This window comes from Mytilus edulis, chromosome 1 (assembly GCF_963676685.1).
Source record: "Mytilus edulis chromosome 1, xbMytEdul2.2, whole genome shotgun sequence".
NCBI lineage: Eukaryota > Metazoa > Mollusca > Bivalvia > Mytilida > Mytilidae > Mytilus > Mytilus edulis.
The window spans coordinates 102,766,333-102,780,404 of record NC_092344.1 but is presented as its reverse complement, the minus strand read 5'-3'; the positions used below and the strand labels follow the sequence as shown (position 1 = coordinate 102,780,404).

Sequence of the window (14,072 nt, the reverse complement as noted above, 5' to 3'; positions counted from 1 at the left end):
ATGGAAACCTATAATATTAGAACCAATGAATTATTGTTAGCATCGAACTTATTTTTATAAATTTTCTGTTTACAAAACTTTGAATTATTCGAAAAACTAAGGATTTTCTTACCCCAGGAGTAGATTACCTTAGCCGTATTTGGCACCACTTTTTGGAATTTTGGGTCCTCAATGCTCTTCAATTTTGTATTTGTTTGGCTTTTTAACTATTTTGATCTGAGCGTCACTGATGAGTCTTATGTAGACGAAACGCGCGTCTGGCGTATAAAATTATAATCCTGGTACTTTTGATAACTATTTACAATTTCCTACGTTGTCAGTTTAATTTCGATTTATGAGTTTGACTGTCCCTCTGGTATCTTTCGTCCCTCTTTTATGCCCTTGTTTTATAGTAGCCAAACAAAATTAAAACCAGATGCTCCGCAGGGCGCAGCTTTATACGACCGCAGAGGTCGAACCCTGAACAGTTGGGGCGAGTATGGACACAATATTTAGGCTTGATACAGCTCTGAATTTGGATTGTGATTAAATAGTAGACACAACACAGGTTTCTGACACAGAATGAATGTGTTCTAAGAACTTACCTTAAAAACTTAAAAATTTTAGATTGGACATTTACCTATTATGGTCCAATATCCAAAATATAAATACATGGTTAGATTCAGCATATCATAGAACCCCAAGAATTCATCAAAAAATTGTTGGCCCCTAATTCCTAAACTGTTGGGACCTCAACTCCCAAAATCAATCCAACCTTCCTTTTGTGTTCATAAACCTTGTGTTTAAATTTCATTGATTTCTTTTTACTTATACTAAAGTTATTGTGCGAAAACAAAGAATAATGCTTATTTGGACCCTTTTTTGGCCCCTAACTCCTAAAACTTTGGCCCTTTTTTGGCCCCTAATTCCTAAAATTACGAAATCCTAAATTAACAAAATCCTTAATTTCATTAGTTCTGCTTGAAATTAACTCGACTACTTTACTCATAACTTTGGATAGATACTACTTGAAAACATATCAATTTTTGATGAAATCAAATAATGTTCAATTGTAGACCCTTTTAGACCTCAATGTGGACCAATTTAATAACCGGACCTAAATATTAAAAATCTAAATACAAGGTTAGATTCAGCATATTGAAGAACCCCATATATTCAATTTTTGTTGAAATCAAACAAAGTTTAATTTTTGACCCTTTGGACCTTAATGGAACAATACTGTGCAATTGAATATTTCTTGCTATTGCGAAAAACTGTGCAGTTGAAAATGTCTTGCTATTGCGCAATATTGTGCAATTAGATATGTCTTGCTATTGCGCAATACTGTGCAATTGAAAATTTCTTGCTATTGCACAATACTGTGCAATTGAAGATTTCTTGCTATTGCGCAATACTGTACAATTGAAAATTTCTTGCTATTGCACAATTCTTAATATAATAATTTTGGACCCCGATTTGGACCAACTTGAAAACTGGGCCCATAATCAAAAATCTAAGTACATGTTTAGATTCAGCATATCAAAGAACCCCAAGAATTGATTTTTTTGTTAAAATCGAAGCTAAGTTTAATTTTGGACCCTTTGGACCCTAATGTAGACCAATTTGAAAACAGGACCGAAAATTAAGAATCTGAATACACGGTTAGATTTGGCATATCAAAGAACCCCAATAATTCATTTTTTTATGAAATCAAACAAAGTTTAATTTTGGACCCTTTTGGCCCCTAATTCGTTGGGACCAAAACTCCCAAAATCAATCCAAACCTTCAATTGTGGTCATAAACCTTGTGTTACAATTTCATAGATTTCTATTAACTTATACTTAAGTTATGGTGCGAAAACCAAGTAAAATGCTTATTTGAGGCCCTTTTTGGCCCCTAATTCCTAAACGGTTGGGACCAAAACTTCAAAAATCAATCCCAACCTTCCTTTTGTGTTCATAAACCTTGTGTTTAAATTTCATTGATTTCTTTTTACTTATACTAAAGTTGTTGTGCGAAAACTAAGTAAAATGCTTATTTGGGCCCCTTTTGGCCCCTAATTCCTAAACTGTTGGAACCAAAACTTCCAAAATCAATCCAAAACTTCCAAAATCAATCCCAACCTTCCTTTAGTGGTCACAAACCTTGTGTCAAAATTTCATAGATTTCTATTTACTTAAATTAAAGTTATAGTGCGAAAACCAAGAAAATGCTTATTTGGGCCCTTTGTGGCCCCTAATTCCCAAACTGTTGGGACCAAAACTTCCAAAATCAATCCCAACCTTTCTTTTAAGGTCATAAACCTTGTGTTTAAATTTCATAGATTTCTATTCACTTATACTAAAATTATAGTGCGAAAACCAAAAGTCTTCGGACGCCGACGACGACGACAACGTAATACCAATATACTACCAAAACATTTTCAATTTTTGCGGTCGTATAAAAACGAAGCGGAAAATACAAAGTGAACAAACATAACGAACCCTATCCATATATCACGAACGATCATTATCACAATACCTTCCCATTGTATGTAATGTTGATTTGTTATCGTTCTAAACATGCATGAAATATTTGCCACTAGATGTTAAGCAACTCTCAGTCAATCATTATAATTGGTACCATTATGACCATTAATGAAAACATCATTAAACACAGAAGTTCCAAAGAACCTACATTTTCCACCTTGTATTTACATACATTATTCAGACTAGATCTGTTTACCTTTACTGTAAAAGAACATTCTGCAGTGGTGAGCCTCAATGATAAGATATAAGTTCGAAATTGTAATTATCCTCTTGAAAAAGCCCAGATTCAATTTTCGAAAGTCCTCATAAACTACTCCATTTAAGGAAAGACCAGTTCTTATAATTATTATTATTATTTAGAAACTTATAAGGGATTTTCAGTTTTGAATTTTCCTCGGAGTTCAGTATTTTTGTGATTTTACTTTTATTAATAACTTACTCCATCTACCATAGCAAATGCTCCATACCAAACATCATACTCTTTAGATGGTGACAGAGGTGCATTATAGAAACCATTGTATGTTTGATTATCCCCAACAACAAAGTTGCCAAACACGTTTGGTTGTTGTTTATTTAACTGTGCTGTTACATAGGCTCTAGAACCCAAAGCAACTGCTGTTGAAAAGTCAAGACGAACGTCCTTTATCATCTCTGGGACTTCCCTCTTGGCAACTCTCTTTGTCTCCTCCACTATTACTCTGTAAAAACTAGAACACACAAAACTTGATCATTATTTTATCAACATAATTATTTAATAGTTCGTTTCTATGTATGTTGCATTGTCGTTTGTTTTTGTTGTACTTCAGTGTTCTGTTGTTTCGTTGTTTTTCTATTATGGTTGATTTTTAATTTTTAATCCGGATTTGTTTTCTCTCAATCGATTTATGACTTTTTAACAGCGGTATACTACGGTTGCCTTTATTTAGATACTTTAATAACTATATCGTTGTTGGGAATCCATATAAATGGTCATTAAATGATTATGTTGAAAGAGATCTTACAGTAATGTCAATTATTTGACCTGTCTGTGTCTGTTACATTTATCAACAAAGATTTAGGATCACTAACATTTAAACTAATTGTAGTATGACCTTGCTATATAGGTGAACAATAAAGAGTACAGCTTAAATTTCAAAGTGAGTTGACCGAGATCAAAGATGGAAAATAATAGATTGCCAACAGAAACAACATAGGATAAGTTAAAGGGAACATTTTTTCAGAAAACTAAAATCTGAAAATAAAGTATTACATATCCAAGGTATAAGTTTATGACAAGTACCAATGTATTATCTTAACATTTATCTTTGATATTTCAGTTTTGTTTATTATACAAATTCGGTTATGGGGTTAACAATCAAGAACAACTAAGGTAGGAGTAAACAATATTGGTAAATTTGAATTTTGGGTCATCAATTAAAAACTCAATTTGTGATCCAGACATCAAGGATGAATTTATGACAGACAGACAGTTTTTTCATCACTGAACTCATCCCCTGATCCTGAAGATGTGGATAAGAGAAGATTTGTGACAGCTGATTTGCGTACCTTAACTTATTAGTTAAAATAATTTTATGTTACTTCGTTCGACATCTTTACATTAAAGCTGCATCTTCCAACCTTGATGTTTTTATACGATTTGTGAAAATACTATATGGTTACAGCTGGAAAATATTGGGGTTTTTTGTTCACTTCAGTGTTCCTGTTGTTCGTTTGTTTTCCTCTTATATTTGATGTCTTTCCCTTGGGTTTAGTTTGCAACCCGGATTTGTGACCTTTGAATACCGGTATACTACTGTTGCCTATATTTACAGACGTCTTGACGATATTCAAATTGCATAAATCAATATTATACTTAACTTCGTAAAGGTGGTTACATCTTAAAAAGATTTCTGGGGTTGATGAGGTTCCCTCGATTTCTGAATTTGGTACCGTGATTTAATTCTTCTTTATCAATTTAAGAGATTTTAGCATCGGTAAGCTACTGTCGCCTTAATTTATTACTTTCTTAATTTTGTAAATTACATATTACATATTTATATTGAAAATGAAAATGAAAATGAAATTTGTTTTCCCCCAATTCAATGTTTATTTAATAGAAATGATTTTGGTATTCTTAATCATAATTTCGTTCTCCAATGTGACCCTATATACACCATTTACCTGACAGTCGGGTCCAACACTTGTCCTATCTTTATTGTTATAGTTGTATCTGTCCTATCAACAATACTAGGAACCGGTGGCTCTTTTAATTCTACAAAGACAATCATAATATTTGAACAAAATGACAACCAGGTAAAATTTGCCACAAAATCTTTGAAAATTGAATCAATTCATCGATGAAATAAGAATGTTAAAAGAAACATGTGTTTGTCTTTTAAGACATTCGAAAGTTTGAATAATCAAAATAGTTACCTGATGACTGTGTCCAGACAAGTATGTTTGTTGCAGTTCCAATACCTGCTCGACTACTTGCACTGATCGAACATAGATACTTTGTAGCAGGATGAAGATCGGTGAATAAATGAGACTGTTTATCCATTGGAACGTGTGCCTCTTTAATATGCGCGTCCATAAAAGACAATGTGGCGTCAGCTTTACAACGTACCTAAAGCAAACAAGTTATCAAGTTAAAGTATTAAGACTAAAAACACATGAAGAAACTTAAAAATACAAACACTGAACACTAATTACCATTGAAAAGTGGGTATCGTGATTCAACTTATTTTTGTCATTTGAATTAGTTCTTTAGTAAAAGGAGATGTAATGAAAATCATTTGATTTATGAACAGAACGGAAAAATCTATTAACAGTTATATGGATTCATTCAATGAGAATGCAAGACTATTTGGAATATAGTGCTTGTCACTTTCTATTACGATTTCTTTCTTTCCAGTTTATTTCTACTTACAAGATAATAAAGCAGCTTGCCATTCGTTATTGTTGGATGCTCCCATTCCAATGTAATAGAAGTATCTGACCTCGAAGTGTTCCGAAATAATGCAATTTTCGACGGCACTAAAATATAGAAGACATTACTATGAAATACATCTATTAAATTGCATTTCTACAGAGTTATGTAACAACAACAAAAAAAGAGTTTTTGCAGATAAAGGTACATAGATTGATTAAATAAAGATAGAATTCCTAAGATTTGTTATAAATTAATCTATTTTAAGAGCAAGCAAGAAAAGTAATTTCCTGTTCCTTAATATTGATGAGTGATAAATAATAATGAGAAGATGATGTTGGTTTTTTACTAATAATTCATAGAACATGTAACAAATATTATCTGTACCGCTCATATTAAAAAACCTAAACCTCTCATAAAACACAGATATGAAACTTTGATTAAGTTGAAAACAACGTGCTATTAAATTCGAAATTTGTATCTGCTGTTTCATACTTACAGTTTTCGTCTGTAAAGCCGACAAAAAAGGACGGATCTCCTAATCCTGCAGAGTTGGTGGCTTGTACCTATAAAATAATGACAATAACTTTACTCATCTGTGACTTCGGAATTATTGAATTTGTTTCAATTTAATAATAAGAATAAGTTATGCATTTTTATTTCACTTATAAATGAAATATATAAAAGAAACTTTGCTATGCATTTTCAAATGTCCTTAATAAGTACTATCAACGTATCTGAAACTTTTCGGACATTTAATTCTAGACAAGAAAATTAGACAAAGCTTATTTATCATTTGTCTATAAGTCTTTGATGTCAACTAGTTAATTGTTTGACCCATAATAAAGTAAATAGATTTAAGCTGTAACATTACTGTGTGTACCTCTATGTTATATTTAGTATTTGGTTCTAGGTCAGTAATACTATGCTCCACGTCCAGAGAGTTTGAAACAACTTCCAATCCAGTTTTGGTTGACAATTGATTGGTAGCCTTCCAATATGCTAGGTGGTAGGTGTTAACTACAGAGTAAGGAGAGTATGGTTGTTCCCATGCAACGGTAATCGTGGTACTGGTACTTTTCACCTTCCTTAAATTCCTTGGCTGAAGGGGAGCTGAAAGTAAATAAAACAATGTAAGCAAATCGTCAAGGTAGAAGTTATCAATGATTGATTCTGTAAAATCAAAATCATCGTAGACTTCTCTATCCAAATCAATTATTGTGGTATGTAAAACATTGATTTGGTAATTCTAGGAAATTATTACAACAAATGGTTGACCTTAATACCAATAAAACACAATTAAATACGTGATTTATTATTCATTATTATTTAATGAATTGTTTGATAATTTCTCTGTATCATTATGGTTATGAAAATAAGATATTCATTCATTCACTGACCTGCATGAGAACTTGAGTAGTAATGGCTAAATAATAATGTAATGATATCTCACAACCATAAGTCAAAGTATTATTTTTATTACACATAATTTGATTAAAAGGCTTTTATGGCTCAACCAAATTACTAGATAAATGATATCGATCTCTTTTCAAAGTAAAAAAACATAGTGGCAAATGTAATAAAATTTTAACAGTGTTGATGAAAGGGAATTTCATACTTGTCTTGGGAGTTTTGGCACATTTCCTCTCAGATTTTGGACTGACGAACGTTCGGTCATTACTGAAACTCATTCTAACACAATATTCTGTTCCAGGATTAAGGTCGGAAACTAAAACACTTTTCCTGTTTTTAGCATCCGCCGGTGTGTCTCCTGAGACATGGACAGCCTGTGGTTGAAATCCTTTCCAACTGCTTGTGATAAACACTTGGTATTTAGCTATATTGTCACAATTCCATGTGGACTTTGCAGCGTCCTAAAGATAAAAAAAAATGGAAAGATATTTTAAAGCACAATTCCACCGGGATTTTAAGACATCTTACAACAAATCAATCATCGTGTTAAAATGGATACAATTAGAGTGGTAATTGGTTTACATTGAAGATAAAAACGACAGAAAGAAGAATTATCTGTCAATTTATTCCAGTAATGGCAATCAATATTTCAAAAGTGACTTATTTTTACAAACATAATTAAATAATTGTCCTTTTTATGTAGACACTTAATTTGTCTCCTATCCCTGCAGACAATTATCCACTTGTGATAAAATCATTTATTTCTTGTTCAATGTAATTGTTTCTTACTGTAATAATTTATTTCAAAGGAAGGTTTTTGCAGTTCTAGAACCGTCGACTTTGTTAAGTGTAAATTTTAATATGTGAAATGTCAGAGATCAACCTGTAGTAATTCAAATCTTCATAACTTGTACTTACTGTCCATAGTACAATTATTTGAGTTTGGGGATAAGATGTATTGTACTCAAAATCAGCAGTCACCTCATCAATAATTGGTGGCGAGTTTGGTGCTGTAAAAATACAATTACCTACATTAAATCAAAATCAGAATCGTATACCTCTTCATTTTGATATAGATGTATGATACTGGTTTCATGACTCATACCAAATTTAACATAATCTTAAGCAGTTGCACTCAAAGCCAATATTTCAGAATGCTAAATACAAATGGACTCTAACAATTAACAATTTGGTGTGGATGGTGTAATGACAATTGTTTCATTTTCGCCTAACTTCAAAAAATATTGCAGAAGCCAAAACAATTGTCATTTATTATGATACTTATCCAAACTGTTGTGGCTTTACATAGTGTCTAAACACTTGTATATCATCAAATATCGTCTGTTGGTCTCCAGATGTCAATCGTTCACATATACACCACATGTGATTATAGTTCCATTAAAAAGATCCAAACAAAAATACACGATTCAAATATGCTGTATCATAATCTAAAGGATTATAGATATGTTCATTGTCGTACCCCAAATAAAAAATATTATCACACCATGGGTCTATTTTCCATTGTTTGTTCCGTTCTTTGCCACTTACAATGTTTTAAAATATTACCAAGATAGAATTAAATTCTGAAACGGCGAATTGGAAACAAATATGCGAGTATAGAAATATAAGCGACTGGGTGGTTGGTAACGTCAAAGACTGACAATCAACGAACAGCAGCACTTTCCAAAACAGGTATTTGTAGAAATATAAACATATGCAATCGATTTCACCGCACGATATGTGTTTTCTCTTATTTTTGAGTGTAAATTCACATTGCGATAAGACGTGTCACGGTACTTGTCTATCCCAAATTCATGTATTTGGTTTTGATGTTATATACATATGTTATATTTGTTATTCTCGTGGGAATTTGTCTATGTGTGTTACATTTTAGTGTTATGTCGTTGTTCTCCTCTTATATTTAATGCGTTTCCCTCGGTTTTAGTGTGTTACCCCGATTTTGTTTTTTGTCCATGGATTTATGAGTTTTGAACAGCGGTATACTACTGTTGCCTTTATTTATAACATAATCATCCCCTTTATGGTAGGAAAACTTGGCATTAAGCTTTGCTAATGTTTTATTTTGCGTTATCAGACTACTACATTTGGAATACCTTTATGCTTTACATTTTCATCTTTTCGTAATTTATTATCTAACAGTTTACCTGAGCATTTAGTTTTAGTGTACAGAATAGCACCGAGTGGTCCGTCTCCGCCATCGCCATCTCTCCTGACAGAAACTCTAATAGCATATTCTGTGTTAGGATCAAGATCATTTAACGTATAACGACACATCCCACGACAGTTCATATGTGTAACTATCCCATACTTCTCAGGTGATCTTCCAACTTTGTTCATCCAAACATCATACCATAAAATAGGAGGATCTCCTACATCGCCACGTGATCTACTCCACGGCGGCCATTCAATAATCACAGATGAAATTCCAGGACCTTTCATAGACACATTTGGAGCATTCTTCAGCAAAGGTAATTCTGAAATATGGACAAAACTTAAACAGAAAAAGATGTATTAATTTACATTGACTGATAAATTGATAAGAATCAAACGTTATATATTTGACCACAACGGTAGTTTCTTGAACTGAAATTCAGACAACAGTTGTTGTTTATATTTCGAAGTTTTCTCAGTTTGTCTCTCACTATTGTTGGTAAGATTCCGGATGAGAATAAACATCTCAAAATAAACATAATGATAAGTCTTAAAAATATTTGCAGACTGAACAATTTTCCATGTTGAATAAAGGCCATTAATATCGTTCTCCAGATGATTGGTTTATCCTATTGTTTCTATGTTTTTATTTTTGTAAATATTCTGCCCAAAGTCTTACCATAAACGTTTGTTGCTACAGTACGTGATGCTTGTCCAGAAACTGACCGGACTACACACGTAAACGTATCATCTTTATTTACAAAATCAACTTGGAACAAGTTTATCCTCGTGTCAGTTCCTAACTCCGTGGATTCTATCATTGCTATTCGACGTCCAGCTGGACCCATAAGTCTTATTTCACTTTCTGCTGGTACAGGAAAAGCTGACACAGTACAATTAAATGTTGTAGATTGTCCAGGGTTTACTTTCACGTTGTCGAAGAACATGATTTTGGGTATAGTTACTGAAATGTAGATTCGTATACTAGTATTTGATTTTATTTACAATTGCATATGCTACTTGTACAATATTCGTTCTAAATGGTATATTTCTTTCTTATTTGAAGTTTATTTAAGGCACAATATATACAAAAATCTTAATACTAATACAACGATTTCTAATTCCGTAAAAATCATCAGGGGGTTGTACTGAAAAAAGATATTTGAATATATGTTGAAGTCATTCCTGCGTGATGTTTGTTCTCCATAAACGATAATTCTATTTGGAGTTTATTAAGTTAAGTTTGGTTAATAAATTACTTTCTTTTCTTTCAAGAACTAATTATTCACAATTAAAGCAGAGTTGGTTAAGTGAGACGGCTAATTAGCTATACATTACTTTTTTTACATTAAAGTATTCCTTACAAATGTTTTCTTCAAATCCGTTCTTAGACGCTCTCTTCCTCGTATTAAAAGGGACATACAAACGCTAGAAGATATCTTGCATCAGTAGATCTTATTCGAAGAACTTGTTATTTAACTGAAACATTAACAGCGGTTCAGTAAATTGTGTTTTATAGTTGTCTCATTCGTCATTTTAACACATCTTCGTACATTGGTGATGAAAACACCAATTGCTGTTATCTTTAGGTAAATGAGATAGTTTTTCCTTTCAAAGGTATATATTATTAATTTTGCAAGTCGGACAATTTTTTTTATTCAATTGTTTACTATTATTATCTGCAAAAACTGTTGTAAGACATCCAAAGGAGACCGAATAATTTTATCAAAACTGAATAGGAGTTGGTTTCGCAACGGTATCCATTGACACATGGATGGAAATGTAGAACATCAGCTGTATAAAATTCATGAATTTCAACAGTATTATTCTTTATAAAGGAAATTTGCTTTCAAAATCGGGACAAATAACCAGTTTAAAGTGAGGACTTTGATGTTGACATCCATTGTCAAAGATACGGTTATAATCTGTTTAATAACTTTGAATTGATCGAAAACTAAGGTTCAAAATTAAGAATGTCAAAGAGACAACAACCCGCCCAAAGAGCAAAAAACAGCCTGGATCTCTTGGCATAAATCACCTAAATCGTATTTAGCCCCATTTTTTTCAGATGTTTTGTTTTAAATGCTCCTCAACTTCATTTTTTTACATAGATTTTAAACTGTTTTGAGAGGATAACAAATTATAAGCATGGTATATCGTTCATGATTTTATAATAAACATTTGCAATAAAGCTAACAGTATATTTGGTTTCTCCTCGGGATTATCAACACAAGCTCCCCCACTGTAAAGTAACAGGTATAAACATCTTAAGAAAACCATTATTAGAATATGCTTACTCGGCTACTACCATTTCTTAGTAATCATATAAACGAAACAGTCAATGTAAAATGAAGGACTTCAGGTTATTAACTAACCGATATACTATAATCTTTGTCTAAGTTAAAGTGACATTATAGACATTATCCCTTCTTATCTTTCATACTGCCTCATATAAACTCTTTAAAGACATTAAAAACGTTGACTAAACCGCCTTAAATTATGAATGTTACCCCGTCTATAAATTCAGAGTAATGACGTAGATAGTAGATGTTTTTGTGTTCTGTTAAATTGTTCCTTTTAAAATTGTTATACGATGATGACTGATGTACCCATATTTTGACTATTTTATTTATTGTTTCTGTTTATTTAACGAATCAACATAAATATAACGGAATTTGATGAGACTGTCATTAAAGTGAGAGGGTTAGCGCTATAGAACCAGGTTTAATCCACCATTTTCTACATTTGAAAATGCCTGTACCAAGTCAGGAATATGACAGTTCTTGTCCATTCGTTTTTGATACGTTTTGTTATTTGATTTTGCCATGTGATTATGGACTTTCCGAATTGATTTTCATCTAGGTTCAGTATTTTTGTGATTTTACTTTTTTGTTATAGAGAGCAAACTTGACTGCATCAAAAATTCAAATGAGACAGGATTACATCACAAGAAATGCAGAATGTAACTGAGTTCACCTTTGTTTTTGTTATAGGTTGTACCATTACTTTTACTTGGCAACAGACACGAAATTATCAATATGATCATTACATCAACACTTCACACAACCCAACAATTCAATCACAATGTACAATAAAACATTTGGTTATCAGATTCAAAATAATATATGTAAAAAAAAACACAGAAATACTTGAGCTATGCATGTACGTCTTAAAATATATGCCAGAACAGAAGCGAAGGATATTGAATAACTTATGATTAAGACAATACTTTCACAATGATACAAATGTATGTTGATGTGTAATCATGTTGTTTACGAACTATAATAACCGAAAGTTTGATGATTTGCTACATATAATTATTTCATTTACTTACAATTACACTTTGTTGAGTACAAGACATTACAATATAATATAGCAGCTAGATGTTTATTTTTTTCAAACAAGTACTCAATAAAATGAGAACACAATTTCTGTTTGAATGAGACTATTAATTTAACCTTTATAATTATATTCTTAGAGAAAATATCGTTCTTATTATTAGAAAGCTAATTGAAAGCTTCTCCGATTTAAACTAATAAAAATACCATTAAATTTAGACTCTTAACAGTTCATATCAATGACGTCATTATCAGATAAAAACAGAATGGTGCCAATAAAAACCGAAACACAGGTGCGAGAAAGTGTCTGGTAAAACTGTGAAGAAAAAATAATCTATATCTGTATTTCATTTCTAAAAACGCAACATGAGCAAAATCTAAAGGCTACAATGAGCCTTTATCGTTTACATTAAACTAATGCAAAAGTCTAATGAGAAATTATTATAAGGATTCGATCCAACATAATACTGAAAGTAAACCATCACATAGAACAATTTCTGCAACATTTGTTCGTGGCACCTTCATGACCTCCACAATATGTTGATGTGTTCGAACTTTTGATTTTGCCTTTGATTAGGGACTTTCCATTTTGAATTTTCCCAAGAGTTCAGTTTTTTTGTGATTTTACTTTGTATTGCTTTCACTCTCTATGATACATAGTTAAATGCGTTTTAACAGTCAATCCTTGTTAATTGGAACATTGGATACAATATCTAAACTTGATGCCCAAAGAATGAAGGTGGTCAAGTTTACCTTTGGAATCAGAGGAGACGATTTCTCGTCGAGTACAATTGCGACCGAAGGACGCCATGGTACTTAAAACTAACACTGTTGATCTGAGCATGGTGATCTAAAGATGAAGGTATGGCAAATAAAAAATAAAACAGGCACGGGTATTCAAATAGATGCTTATCTTAAACATCAGAAATCAGTGACTAACCAAAATAAAACAGATACCATGTCTTTAATTCTTTGAAATGATAATATGATTTGTAAATACCTTGTTTGTTGCAGAACAAAGAGAGAATTAAATCAGTAGATTAAAGACTGTTTTATCTTCCTATTTTACAAACATTGATATTTGACTGCCCCGAAGATGTAACAGCTATCTTAATTTTGATGTTTGTTATAAATTGCGCAAGGAAAATATGAATTTATGATTCCGCCAGCTTATAAATAATTTCCCCAATCAGTTTATTATCGCAATGAATATGTTGTTGAAAAAAACCAATGATTTAAGAATCATCATCATTCGTGTACCAAAACGTTATTGATATTCATAAAAGCTAAAAATAAAGATTGAATACTTTATAATTTGAACAAACATTATTTTCTTTCGATAGTAGTCAATTTGCAGACGTTCGCCGTTGCTTTGATCAATCACCCTAAACATTATTCTGTGTTCTTTCCAATAATATAATAAAAGTAGCCATCCAGATGTGGGAACTTCATTTTTGTTACTTGATTGTTTGTATATACTGATCATGTGATTAACTCTAGGCGAACACATGTTTTATATCTAGATGATTATTGTTTTGACCGACACTTAACTCCAATCTAACTTTCTTGATGATTGTTGTGATTGTTCATTTCTGTTGATAGATTCTAGATTTTTTACAGTGGCAATGTATCTGTTTATCAACAAAACCATATTTCTGGCAAGGGCATAGTAGAAAATACCTGTAGGTAACTTTCATACTATTTTTTAAATATTATTATTTTTTATTATTATG

At 31.9% G+C, this 14,072-nt stretch overlaps 2 protein-coding genes across 7 annotated transcripts in view; both read right to left on the bottom strand.

The window, feature by feature from the left end:
- The window catches only part of LOC139516491 (uncharacterized), a 735,418-nt gene that overhangs the window by 203,904 nt on the left and 517,442 nt on the right, over positions 1-14,072 (bottom strand). The gene's annotated exons all lie outside the window — the stretch shown is intronic.
- The window catches only part of LOC139498624 (receptor-type tyrosine-protein phosphatase mu-like), a 51,832-nt gene that overhangs the window by 20,927 nt on the left and 16,833 nt on the right, over positions 1-14,072 (bottom strand). For all 6 annotated transcript variants that reach the window (XM_071287135.1, XM_071287112.1, XM_071287103.1 and 3 more), the window contains 10 exons: positions 9,681-9,965; positions 8,995-9,324; positions 7,748-7,839; positions 7,035-7,290; positions 6,300-6,529; positions 5,916-5,982; positions 5,417-5,523; positions 4,921-5,113; positions 4,669-4,759; positions 2,948-3,215 (listed from right to left, as the gene is read on the bottom strand). In XM_071287135.1, the coding sequence (XP_071143236.1) occupies positions 2,948-3,215; positions 4,669-4,759; positions 4,921-5,113; positions 5,417-5,523; positions 5,916-5,982; positions 6,300-6,529; positions 7,035-7,290; positions 7,748-7,839; positions 8,995-9,324; positions 9,681-9,965 (1,919 nt within the window). The remainder of the gene's footprint in view (positions 1-2,947; positions 3,216-4,668; positions 4,760-4,920; positions 5,114-5,416; positions 5,524-5,915; positions 5,983-6,299; positions 6,530-7,034; positions 7,291-7,747; positions 7,840-8,994; positions 9,325-9,680; positions 9,966-14,072) is intronic.